Raw genomic sequence first — 12873 nt, 5'->3', positions numbered from 1 at the left:
ATGGTCACATCACGCAACAGTAACACAGGATCACACAATGGTCACATCAAGCAACAGTAACACAGGATCACACAATGGTCACAACATGCAACAGTAACACAGGATCACACAATGGTCACATCAAGCAACAGTAACACAGGATCACACAATGGTCACATCAAGCAACAATAACACAGGATCACACAATGGTCACATCAATGCAACAGTAACACAGGATCACACAATGGTCACATCACGCAACAGTAACACAGGATCACACAATGGTCACATCAAGCAACAGTAACACAGGATCACACAATGGTCACATCACACAACAGTAACACAGGATCACACAATGGTCACATCAAGCAACAGTAACACAGGATCACACAATGGTCACATCATGCAACAGTAACACAGGATCACACAATGGTCACAACAAGCAACAGTAACACAGGATCACACAATGGTCACATCACGCAACAGTAACACAGGATCACACAATGGTCACATCATGCAACAGTAACACAGGATCACACAATGGTCACATCACACAACAGTAACACAGGATCACACAATGGTCACAACATGCAACAGTAACACAGGATCACACAATGGTCACATCATGCAACAGTAACACAGGATCACACAATGGTCACATCAAGCAACAGTAACACAGGATCACACAATGGTCACATCACGCAACAGTAACACAGGATCACACAATGGTCACATCAAGCAACAGTAACACAGGATCACACAATGGTCACATCACGCAACAGTAACACAGGATCACACAATGGTCACATCACGCAACAGTAACACAGGATCACACAATGGTCACATCACGCAACAGCATACAGCCTCTCTTTGCCAGCTCTCGACATACAAGACTTCAGCTGGCGTCTGTCCTACCTTGTCCTCCTTGTGGCGGTCCTCCTTCCTCTTGTCACGGGACTTCTCCTTGTCTTTATCTTTGTTCTTCTTCTTCTTCTCCTTGTCTTTCTTCTTTTCCTTTTTCTCCTTCTTGTGATCCTTATCCTACCGATACAAGATGGCTTATTTCACATACTTATCCTACCGATACAAGATGGCTTATTTCACATACTAACCCTACCGATACAAGATGGCTTATTTCACATACTATAGCATCCACCCTACCGATACAAGATGGCTTATTTCACATACTAACCCTACCTATACAAGATGGCTTATTTCACATATTAACCCCCTACCGATACAAGATGGCTTATTATTTAACACATACAATAGCATCCACCCTACCGATACAAGGCTTATTTCACATACTAACCCTACCGACATAAGATGGCATCTTTCACATACCCTACCGATACAAGATGGCCTATTTCACATACAATAGCATCCACCCTACCGATACAAGATGGCTTATTTCACATACTAACCCTACCGATACAAGATGGCTTATTTCACATACAATAGCATCCACCCTACAGATACAAGATGGCTTATTTCACATACTTATCCTACCAATACAAGATGGCTGATTTCACATACTTATCCTACCAATACAAGATGGCTTATCTCACATACACAACATTCACTCTACAGAGATACAAGATGGCTTATTTCACATACAGAACATCCACTCTACAGAGATACAAGATGGCTTATTTCACATTCAGAACATCCACTCTACAGGGATACAAGATGGCTTATTTCACATACAGAACATCCACTCTACAGGGATACAAGATGGCTTATTTCACATACATAACATCCATCCAACGGAGGTATGATATAAGATGACGTATTTCAGACTCTTAACTATCCATCCTACAGAGATACAAGACTGCATTTAACACACATGCAGGAGATATACCAAAAAATTTAAGTGGCACTTAGAAGCTGGTATGATGAAATTTTATGGATTGTCAACTTCTTTATTGCAATATTTTCAACATTAGCTAGCACCTACATCAAAACGTCCATAAAATGTGTTCCTCTTTGATATACAAGAAGAACTATGGGTAACATTTCTCCTTTAGTCATCTGATATGCTGACAAGATGGGAGGGTTACCTTGGTTACCTTGGACTTCTCCTTGTCCTTTTGCTTGTGTTTGAGATCAATCTTGAGAGTCATGAGTGGCGGCTGATCATCATCTGGTGGCGGATGGGGCTCCTCTCGGGGTGCAGGAGGAGCGGGAGGGGGTACTACTGGTGGGGCAGGGGGAGGAGGAGGAGGAGCAGGAGGGAGTGAGACTGGTGTGGGTGGAGTTGCAGCTGGAGGATGCTGGGCTCGTTTAGGGGAGGTGCCAGATTTAGGAGTGGCTTTCTTGGGTTGAGGGGGTAACAAAGATGGAGGGCTTTCTGGAAAGTCATACACACTGTACTCTTTGGCAGAAAACTTGTCTAGTACTGAGGGTTTTTTGTCAGGCTGGAACAAATCTAGTTTCTCTGTTTTCACTTTCAATTTGTCCTTAAGTTTATCTTTTGCAGAACCTAATTTATCTTTTTTCCCACCCTTTTTCTTGGGTTTCTTTTCTGCTTTTTCTTTCACTTTCTTGTTGCTTTGTTCTTGTATCAAGACCGGTGGCGGTATGTCCCTAACCAAAGGAGGTAACTCCTCCACCACACGCTTCACCACCTCCTCAACACTAGTACTGACACTAGGCACCAATTCCACTTCCTCTGAAGACTGTCGTATCACTGAGTCAATACTTTCGTCAATCGACTGAGAGTCTGATTTCTCTTTCTTTTCTTTCTTTTTCTGTTTATCAGAATCTTTACCTGATTTCACTTTGTCCTTCTTTTTACCTTTAACAATTTTGGGTGACATATCCACTGACACCTCCTCACTGAAGGTAAAGGTATCAGTTTTGTCCTTGTGGGCTTGTGAGTCACGAATAACACTTTCAATACTATCATCAATGAGAGCCAGTCGGGCCAGCCGAGCTTCTTTAGTGTTCTTTACCCGCACATCCCCCTCTGCAATCACCAGCCGCTGAGGAGAGTCGTCACGGGAGTTGCTGGACAACTCCTCCTCTAGGGTGGGCACAAGCCGTGATGTGGAAGCAGTTTCTGGCCGGGACTGGGCTCCTTCTGCAGAGACTGGCTGTTGTTTGAACTGGGCTTCCGGATCTACCCTCAGAGGCTTATCAACAACTTTGGCTTTCTTGTCTTTGTGCTTGTGTTTAGAATCTGATTTGGTTTTGGGGGGATGAAAGTTTGGGTGAACTAAGTCTGGCTTTCTCTCCTTTGTGCAAGTCTAATTTCGATGAGAGAAGCAAGTCCTTGAGACAACTTTCCCCTTGAATCCCCCCACCCCCACTTGGTGCCACACTATTGTCACTTTTCTTCATGTTCTTGTCCTTGGATTTCATCTTGTTCTTGGGTTTGGTGTTCTTGGTCACAAGAGGGGATACCTGTTTGGGTGGCCGGGCCAGTTTCCCCACCTTGGGCGACCGCGGCATACCCGAGGTGGCATCATCCGCTGCCATTTGTTTATACTGCTTCAGCATCTTCTTTTTGGGTGCCACTTTCTCCATGCAGTTGATGGACTTGTCGAGGTGATCTGCACCACCATCCTTGCCATCTCGTTTGTCTGCAAGTTTAGGAAGCTGGTCCTTGTTTTCTCGTCCCTTCTCCTTGTCCTCCTTGAACTGCAGCGCTTGCCTGAATGTGGGTGGTGTGCGAGCATCGGGCAGTTTGCCCTGCCTTGTTGGTGTGAGCACACCCGCTTGGGTTCATCAGGACAATCTTCATCTCGTACTGGGAGTGGCCAGCCTCTTCCGGCAGATTCGTCAGTCTGGGACAAAAACATATAGCTTTGTTATAGCTTGAGGCACTACAGGCAGAAACGTTCAAATTTTGCCTTGCATATTGACTAAAAAATCCATGAAAATTGTGACAGTTCTTCATATCCAAAATTCAGAGGTAATGTAACACTGCACTCTATGCCAAACTGAACAGCATTAGCATCAGCCATTAACAAGAAGACAAAGTCATCAATATCCCTACACTATATGAATATGTCTACTAGTCATGATTATGTCAAATGTTTTGGAGTGTATATAGCAAAGTGGAAGGCGAGTATTGAAAGTTTTTAAGTTCTGCTCCAGAAAGGAGCACCAGAAAGGAGCACTACCACTAAATTCAGCTGAAGCCTAACTTGTTGCCATGGAAGACAAGATGACATCCTCATAGTCACAGCCTAAGTCATGTTTCCACGGAAACTACAAACTACAAAAATGTAATTTTCTGACAATTAAGCATGAATCAGGATAAGGAAAAATATGTAATTTTCTGACTAAAATTGATATTTTTCCTTATCCTGACTCATGCTTAATTGCTTGTCTTCTTCTTGCGAACTATAGTGGAACACTTGAATTCCCTTTTAAAGCTCCCTTAAAAAAAGTGGACGTAAAATCACTCACCCCAATTGCCTCCCTTGAGCCCATCTTTTGGCGCGAAAAAGGTCACATGATCGGCCATGCTTGTTACTCTCTCCGTTAATTGCAGGGAAATCCAGAGTGCCATGAGGGGAGGTTGGGAGGGCTAACCTCATGAGTCAGGATAAGTATAAAATATCAATTTTAGTCAGAAAATTACATATTTTTCCTTATCCTGACTCATGCTTAATTACTTGTAGAATCAGACGGAATCGGTGGTGGGTCAAGCCACTCTGGATTCTCTGCTGATTTACATCCTTATACCCCCCAGGGAACTTCTAATGGCATTTGTCCTTTCTTCCAGCTTCCTCTGATGAATGTGGGGGACCACAACTTGTCAGATTTATCCTGGAAATCTTCTCCTGACATTTTGTGTGGATTTATACGACTCCATCTCTTGATGCATGCATCAAGTGGAGAAGTGACCCTGCTTAAGTGTACAAGGGCAAATGTCCTTTTCAAGTACCGGGTCTATCACTTATGCTAGCCTGTCCTAGGCGTGATGCATACATGGACTCTAAAACCGTACTCTGTTGAGTGTTGGCTTTTACAAGTCAAGTGACAAAAGGGGTGAGATTTATCTCAGCGCCTTTGAGGTACCGTCAATTGTTGTGCTACAACAAGAGGCCCAAACTGGTGTATGCTGGAGACGTCCTCTGTAGCCATGTCTCTGAGGTAGTGGTTGGCAAACACCGTCTCCGATCTCCAAAAGCAGCCCTCCATTATTGTTGATATGGAGCAGTTTCCGTGCAGAGCTAGCATGGATGCCAGTGCTCTGACTTCATGAGGATTGGAGGCTCGTGGAGGATCAAGTCCTGCTGCTTTATAGGCTCTCAATATGACAAATCTCATCCATATTGATATGGTTGTACGTGAGACTTCTGTAGGTGTCTCCGTAGATAAAGGGATGAAAAGGCGCTTGAATTTTCGTCTCCTCAATTTAGATGTCTATAGATATATTTTCAATGCTCTGACAGGACATAAGGATCGGTCTTGCGTATCCTGTGGTCCTAATATCGACGAAAGTGCTGGGATATGGAATTGTCTGTCTGGTTGACCGGGCAGTTGATTCTTTGCTATAAAATCCCATCTTAGTCCCAGATGCACTGTGTCACGATGCGTGTCAAATCTTGTTCCTTCGAAGTCTAGAGCATGAATTTCTGACATCCTTGCCACTGTAGCTAAGGCTACGAGGAACAGTGTTTTATGAGTTAATTTCTCATATGATGTCCTTTCTAGTGGTTCGTAATCTTCGCTGGTAAGATGTTGTAGAACCACATTGAGATCCCAAGCGGCCGTCTTGAATTTTCTTTGTTGGTCTTCCAACTTGAATGAGCGTAGTAGTGCCAGTATCTCTGGTACTTTGGTCAGTTTTATACCCGTTTTCATCGTGATAACTGAGCTCAAGGCCGCTAGGTATGTAGAGAGTGTAGATCCCTTCATTGTTTTGTCTGTCTAAGATGACAAAGGTATTCCGCCACTGGAGGATGTGTTGCTTCCATTGCAGTGAAGCCTTTATTCCGAGCATATTTCTCAAAACTTTGCCACTTGTCATCATACAAGTTACGGGTTGATCTACGTAAGGCTAAAGTTACTGCTTTGGCTGCTCTGGTGGAATATCCTCTTTTCCTCAAGCACGTCGTGATACGCTCCATGCGTGTAGTTGAAACATAGTTAGGTTTCTGTGTGCTTGCTTGGTGTGTGGATGAATCAGTAGATTTGGATTTCCTATATCTTGTATGAGGTTGGGGAACCACTCTCTCGCTGGCCAGTAAGGCGCAACCAAAATCAGTTGTAACTTGTTCGTCATTTTGATTTTCTGTAATACCTTCGGTATTAGTGCCGGTGGAGGGAATGCGTACGCGTTTAGTCCTTCCCAAGATATGCTCAAGGCATCCGTTGCCCATGCTTGAGGATCTGGGACCGGAGAGACGAATGTTGGTAGTTGTTTGTTGAACTTGGTTGCGAACAAATCTACCAGTGGGAATCCTATTGTCCGAATGATGTCCTTGAATGCCTCTGGGTGTAGCATCCACTCTGCCGGGGACGGATTCATAGGACGGGATAGGGCGTCTGCTATCACATTTCTGGCTCCGGGAATGTGTGACGCTTTTATGTCGATATTCAGGTTGTCTACTATGCTGAATAGTTGAAAGCTGAGGTCCAACATGCTTCTTGATCTTGTTGACCCTTGTTTGTTGATGTAGAACGCCACTGTGGAGTTGTCCGTATGGATCATCAGTTGAGCGTTCCTTAGTATGCTTTACCAGTGTAGTAAGGCGTTTATAACTGCTTTCAACTCTAGCATGTTGATGTGCAGCTTTTGCTCCTGATTCGACCACTTTCCCGATGCCACTTTGTTGTTTAAGTGAGCTCTCCATCCTTGGTGGGACGCATCTGCGTAGAGATGAGTGTTGGATCCCACTCTGCTAAGTAGGTTCCTGCGCAGACATTCGACTTCTGTGTCCACCATAATAGGTATGGTTTCAGTTCGTTCGGTAGGACGATTGGATCCAGACTGCCTCTGCGTGTCTTGTGCCGACGTGAGGAGACCGAGTAGACTCTGCCACTCTCGTAGTGGTAACGGAGAGAGTACAGTCCGTTTGGCTCAAAAGCAGACCGATGAATTGCAATCTAACTAGAAAACTAATAAACATAACATACTCAATGAAACGCTGATCATAATCAAAACATCATACCCACTCGGTGAGGTTTTTGCAGAAATTTTGTCCTAGAAAAAAAAAAGTTGTTTAACAAACTATCATTAAAATATTGACACAGTTTACTGTTTGTAACGAGGGAGGAGTGCAGAGAAAGGGACAGCCAGGTGTTCGAGAAGCACGTTCACAGACAAAGTTATTTATTCATTAACCTGTGCTGTGCCGTCTCCATCCGTTCTGTACCCTGCTAATTGGACTCTAAAGGGGAGCCTTCCTCCCACGTTGAGAAGTTGTTTTCGATTGTAGATAACTTCCTGACACGTGAGCTGTGACTGACTTCTGCACAGGGCGTTGTCTACCATGGACCAATCAGATTGCAGCATTTGATTCATCTCAGATTCCCGCGATGTGACGTCACCCGTGTTGCAGGAAAAAGGTCCTTGTAAAATCTTGTGCAGTCGTTGATTTCTCTCATCAACACTCGGCCTTGTCCGTAACTTCCCTCAATACCCGAGTGAACACGTGTAAAGCAGGCTGAGTCGAAAACGCGCGAAAGATTTCGCCGTGTAATACCGATGTAGGTCGACTGTTTCCCTGGCTGTTGTGACTTTTCTCTTCTTCACTGAAGATAATGCAGTTGTCATTTTATACAGATGATCAGCTGAAGTTTCATACTTGCTTAACATTGATACTTGTAGACTGCAGTCATCAGTCTCAATGAAGTGCCTTAAAATAACCGATTGTGTTGAATATACAAAAGTTATTGTAGAGTTGCCATATTTCTTGTCTCTAGCTCTCTGAATTCCTGCAAATTTAGATTTGCCAGAGTAGCGCTATGATGTCTGTCTGATAACGCTGGCCAGTGTATCGATGGACTTGATCATCATCACTTCTCTGGACTCCTTCGTAACTTCTTTAGCCACGTCCTCAATTTCTCCTGCGAAGATATTCGTTGCTGCCCATGGAGCTCTGAATAGTGGTTTGGTAAACTTCTCACTCCATTTACAAGATGATAGTAGACCTTGTCTTCGTAGCAGTGTTAATCCCGCCGATGTAGACGCTTGGTGTTCTGACATGAACTGTTGGTCTTTCCTTTGGGTTAGTAAGGCTGAGTAGATCATCCGATCTTCTTCAGATGTAGAGTTTGCAAACTTGGCAATTAGGGTTTCGTTGACGGCCCTTGATCCGGCTAAACCGAAGAAGGTACGTCTAGTGGTTGTGTCTAGTTACGCTAGCTTCTTGTCCTCCACTTCATAAGTCCTGATGCGAGCGTCATTGATGAGTTTATAGTTTTCATCTACTTCTGGGGCCTTCATGAATGGTTCCATATGATGTAGAGAAAATCTCTTGGCATTAAACGGTGGAATGCTCTGACTCTGATACTTCGTTGCCTTCGTGAAGGCTGAGCTGAGGTTGTCTGGGACGTCCAGTACCGGATCTATGGGTGGCAGTGTTAGCATGTCAAAATCGTCGTTAGACATCATGTATGTGTATGCTTCATTATTCTCTTTAGATGGTGATGCAAGCTCCAGACCATTAGCCATCCAGGATTTGATCTCTGTGTCGAAGAAGATGACTCCTCCATCATCTTCCGGTTTCGATGTGTCTCGTTCCGAAGATCGTTGCCGTTGGTCCTGATCTCTAGGTGGAGATCTATGTGTAAGCCTGCGCGAAGAGAGATGTACTAGGTGATCTGTATCTGCGTGGTGACGACCATGAAGACCTTGCCGAGGATCTGTGCGACGGTGACCTGTCTTTGTAAGTTGAATGCCTTCGTGAAGGCGTATAATCTCTTCTGCGTGGTGTACGCGTAGACCTCTGGTGATTGTCTGAGTCCGAGGATGAAGATGATCTGCGATGCCTTCATGAATGCTCCTCGTCTGTAGCAGGAGTTCCTTCATAATTGTTGCTTCCTTCGCGAATGCCTTCGCAGGTGTTGTCTCGGTTGTTGTTTCCATGAGTGTCTTCACCAGTGGTCCTTCTGCGAATGCCTTCGCGAGATTCGTCACAAGCGTTGCTGTCATCCTGGGCGTTCCCTACATGAACGTTTTCTTCACGCAGGTTGCGTCCTTCATCCCGCTGAGGTGTAGACGATGTTCGTCCTCCTTGCAGACTCGTCTGCTTCTCTGCAGTCTTCTCCTGAGCGAACCTACGTTCCATCAGGTCCATCATCTGCTGGTTAAACTGCTGCATAAAGATGCCCGGGTTGAAGGTCTGCGCTGATAACTGCTGTTGTTGTACAGATGACACTGCATCTGACAGTGCTGAGGTGTCATCTAAGGACTGCCTGTCCTCTCTGGTAGTTGCAGTCTGCGCAGATAGGCCGTCTGACTGCGTTGATATAGTTGCAGACGTCAGTGAAGAAGAAGACCTCGTCTTCTTTCTCGCCGGTACTTCAGGGATGAGGATCGTCGGTTCATCGTAAACGTCTGCTTTGTCCGATGGGTTGATATCTGCGGCGAAGGACCTCGACTTCTTCGCTGCCCCCACTGACGACTTCGACTGTAGACTTGTCTGAAGACGGCTTAGTCTTCGCAGCAGACGGCGTCCTGGTCTTCTTGGACTGCGACGAAGATTGTTGAGTCGAAGATGATCTTTTCCTAAGGCCGGAACCCTCATTTCTCTGCTCTGCAGAAGTCACCGGCAGCACACTGGAATGATGTACCTCGACAGACAACAACCCACGGTTATTAACGCATTCACCCTGTTGAGACATGATTTGTAATTGCCGTCTCAATTTGTCCTTGGCACGTCTACAAACAGAATATAAATAATTACAAAATTCAATTTGAGATAAATGCTGTCAAAGATTACAGCGGAGGCTGGAAAAACATATAGAAGTGCAGTTAGGACATAGTAAATGCGGATCAGCAGCCGACAATCGAAACCTGCAAGAAATGCAAGTCTTCATGAAATGTAAACAAGTTGAGACATGTTGTCAACAACGTGAAAAAACGGACAAATTTAGAATAAATTTCAAACCATATTGTTGGTAAATCCTTGATAAAGCCCTTATACAGCCTAATTTAGTATAAAAGCCTAAAAATTCAAAGGACATATGCCGTATAGGGGACCCAGGCCCTCTCACAACCGTCCATCAGGGCGAAGAAGGAGAGAGTGACAAGCATGGCCGATCATGTGACCCCTTTACGCGCCAAAAGATGCGCACAAGGGAGACAACTGGGGTGAGTGATTTTACGTCCACTTTTTTTAAGGGAGCTTCAAAAAGGGATTCAAGTGTTCCACTATAGTTCGCAAGAAGAAGACAAGCAATTAAGCATGAGTCAGGATAAGGAAAAATAATACATTTGGTGTCTGAGGCAGTGGGATTTTTGGAGAAACATTTAAATATACAGTTCCATGCCTCCAGAGGTAACAGTGCTTCAGAAACTGACAAAACAAGTTAACCAAGACAAGCAAGTTCATCTTCGACTAAACTTGATCTAAATCTTTTCAAAACAAGGTCAACTCATATACAATGTTTTACCGAAGATAACTGCACTAAAAGACTTTGAGCAAGTGTTAAAACATGTCTTCTAGGAATACAGTAGTAGACAAGCATCTCAATGCAGCATGCAGGGTGATATTTAAGTATCACTTGGTGAAGTAGTAGGACACGCTTTTCAGTGAAACATACATGGTGGTATTTGAGTATCATTTGGTGTAATAGTAAAACATGTCTTCTAGGTTAGTGTATCCTGTCTTGTGATCTTGGCCTTGGACCAATTGATAAATACTAGCATTAATGGCACTTGTAAACTTGATACTATTGAGATATATCATGCATTGCCCTGCCTGTCTGTTGACTGCTCACCTGGGTCTCTTTGGTGGGGGTCCCTCAGCTGAGTTGGACAAGGGACGCTTATCTGTTGGGGTGGGGCTGACTGCCAGTGGGGACACAGATTCCTGAGGTAGCTGGCAGGGGGTAGGCAGGGAGGGCTCCTCTTCAACCTCATCTGCACAAACACAGAATCACACATCAATCAGAACATGTATATCTTCACAAAACAGGATACACACAAACACAGAATCACACATCAATCAGAACATGTATATCTTCACAAAACAGGATACACACAAACACAGAATCACACATCAATCAGAACATGTATATCTTCACAAAACAGGATTCACACAAACACAGAATCACACATCAATCAGAACATGTATATCTTCACACAACAGGATACACACAAACACAGAATCACACATCAATCAGAACATGTATATCTTCACAAAACAGGATACACACAAACACAGAATCACACATCAATCAGAACATGTATATCTTCACACAACAGGATACACACAAACACAGAATCACACATCAATCAGAACATGTATATCTTCACCAAACAGGATACACACATGGAGTTGAACATGGACATGTGTCAAAAATCCATATAGCGTAATCTTCCGTTCATACCTGGGTATGTGAACAAACAATGCATCTACAATCTATGGTCGTGTATATGGTGTACTCTTACCCTCCATGCCTGGGTACATATAAGGGAGGTGATCATGTACATGCTCTTCTCGATGTTGAAGTAACTCCCGACTTCGTGGATTAGGGAATCCGAGGTTATTACGTTTCCGGGCAGGAAAAGACACCACTTCTCGTGCAAATGCCACTGGCTCAACGTGGCGGATGTAGTCTTCAAGTTCTCCAAGTTGAATACCATAGTGGCGGAAGGTCAAGGCCAAGTCATCCAGGTTTGGCTCAGTTCTCCCAACTGCAACACAAAGAAACCTATGTAACCATGGCAACAGTGACATGAAATGTTCCTTGGTTTATGATGACTGGTGAGAGGCCTCCCTCACTTCATGCTGTCCTCCATGATCATGGACACTAGCGACTGACAGGGATGTAACAGAAATACATACTGACCCACAGACTCATTATTTGTACGACACCCATGATGACAGAATATACACAGGTACATCACATCATACATCACATCATCACTGGTCAATACGTACATTGTTGAACACATACAGCAAATCACACCATCACTGGTCAATACGTACATTGTTCACCACATACAGCAAATCACACCATCACTGGTCAATACGTACATTGTTGAACACATACAGCAAATCACATCATCACTGGTCAATACGTACATTGTTGAACACATACCGCAAATCACATCATCACTGGTCAATATGTACATTGTTGAACACATACAGCAAATCACATCATCACTGGTCAATACGTACATTTTCATCACATACAGCAAATCACACCATCACTGGTCAATACGTACATTGTTGAACACATACAGCAAATCACATCATCACTGGTCAATACGTACATTGTTGAACACATATTGCAAATCACATCATCACTGGTCAATACGTACATTGTTGAACACATACAGCAAACCACATCTTCACTGGTCAACACATACCTTCACATCATAACTGGTCAATACGTACATTGTTGAACACATACAGCAAATCACATCATCACTGGTCAATACGTACATTGTTGAACACATACAGCAAATCACATCATCACTCGTCAACACATACCTTCACATCATCATAATTATCACCAATGGTCAATACGTACAGCAAATCACATCATCACTGGTCAATATGTACATTGTTGAACACATATAGCACATCACATCATCACTCGTCAACACATACCTTCACATCATCACTGGTCAATACGTTCACTGTTGAACACATACAGCAAATCACACCATCACTGGTCAATACGTACATTGTTGAACACATATAGCACATCACATCATCACTCGTCAACACATACCTTCACATCATCACTGGTCAATAC

At 43.8% G+C, this 12873-nt stretch overlaps 1 protein-coding gene across 1 annotated transcript in view; it reads right to left on the bottom strand.

The window, feature by feature from the left end:
• LOC124252827 (transcription initiation factor TFIID subunit 3-like) overlaps positions 1-12873 on the bottom strand; it is a 28536-nt gene that overhangs the window by 9152 nt on the left and 6511 nt on the right. The window contains 6 exon segments of the mRNA XM_046686501.1: positions 895-1020; positions 2040-3146; positions 3148-3705; positions 3707-3767; positions 10885-11026; positions 11558-11803. Of these exon segments, the coding sequence (XP_046542457.1) occupies positions 895-1020; positions 2040-3146; positions 3148-3705; positions 3707-3767; positions 10885-11026; positions 11558-11803 (2240 nt within the window).

This window comes from Haliotis rubra, unplaced genomic scaffold (assembly GCF_003918875.1).
Source record: "Haliotis rubra isolate DU_JTF1 unplaced genomic scaffold, ASM391887v1 Scf526, whole genome shotgun sequence".
NCBI lineage: Eukaryota > Metazoa > Mollusca > Gastropoda > Lepetellida > Haliotidae > Haliotis > Haliotis rubra.
The sequence above is the reverse complement of the archived record's forward strand: the minus strand, read 5'-3'. Positions and strand labels throughout refer to the sequence as shown.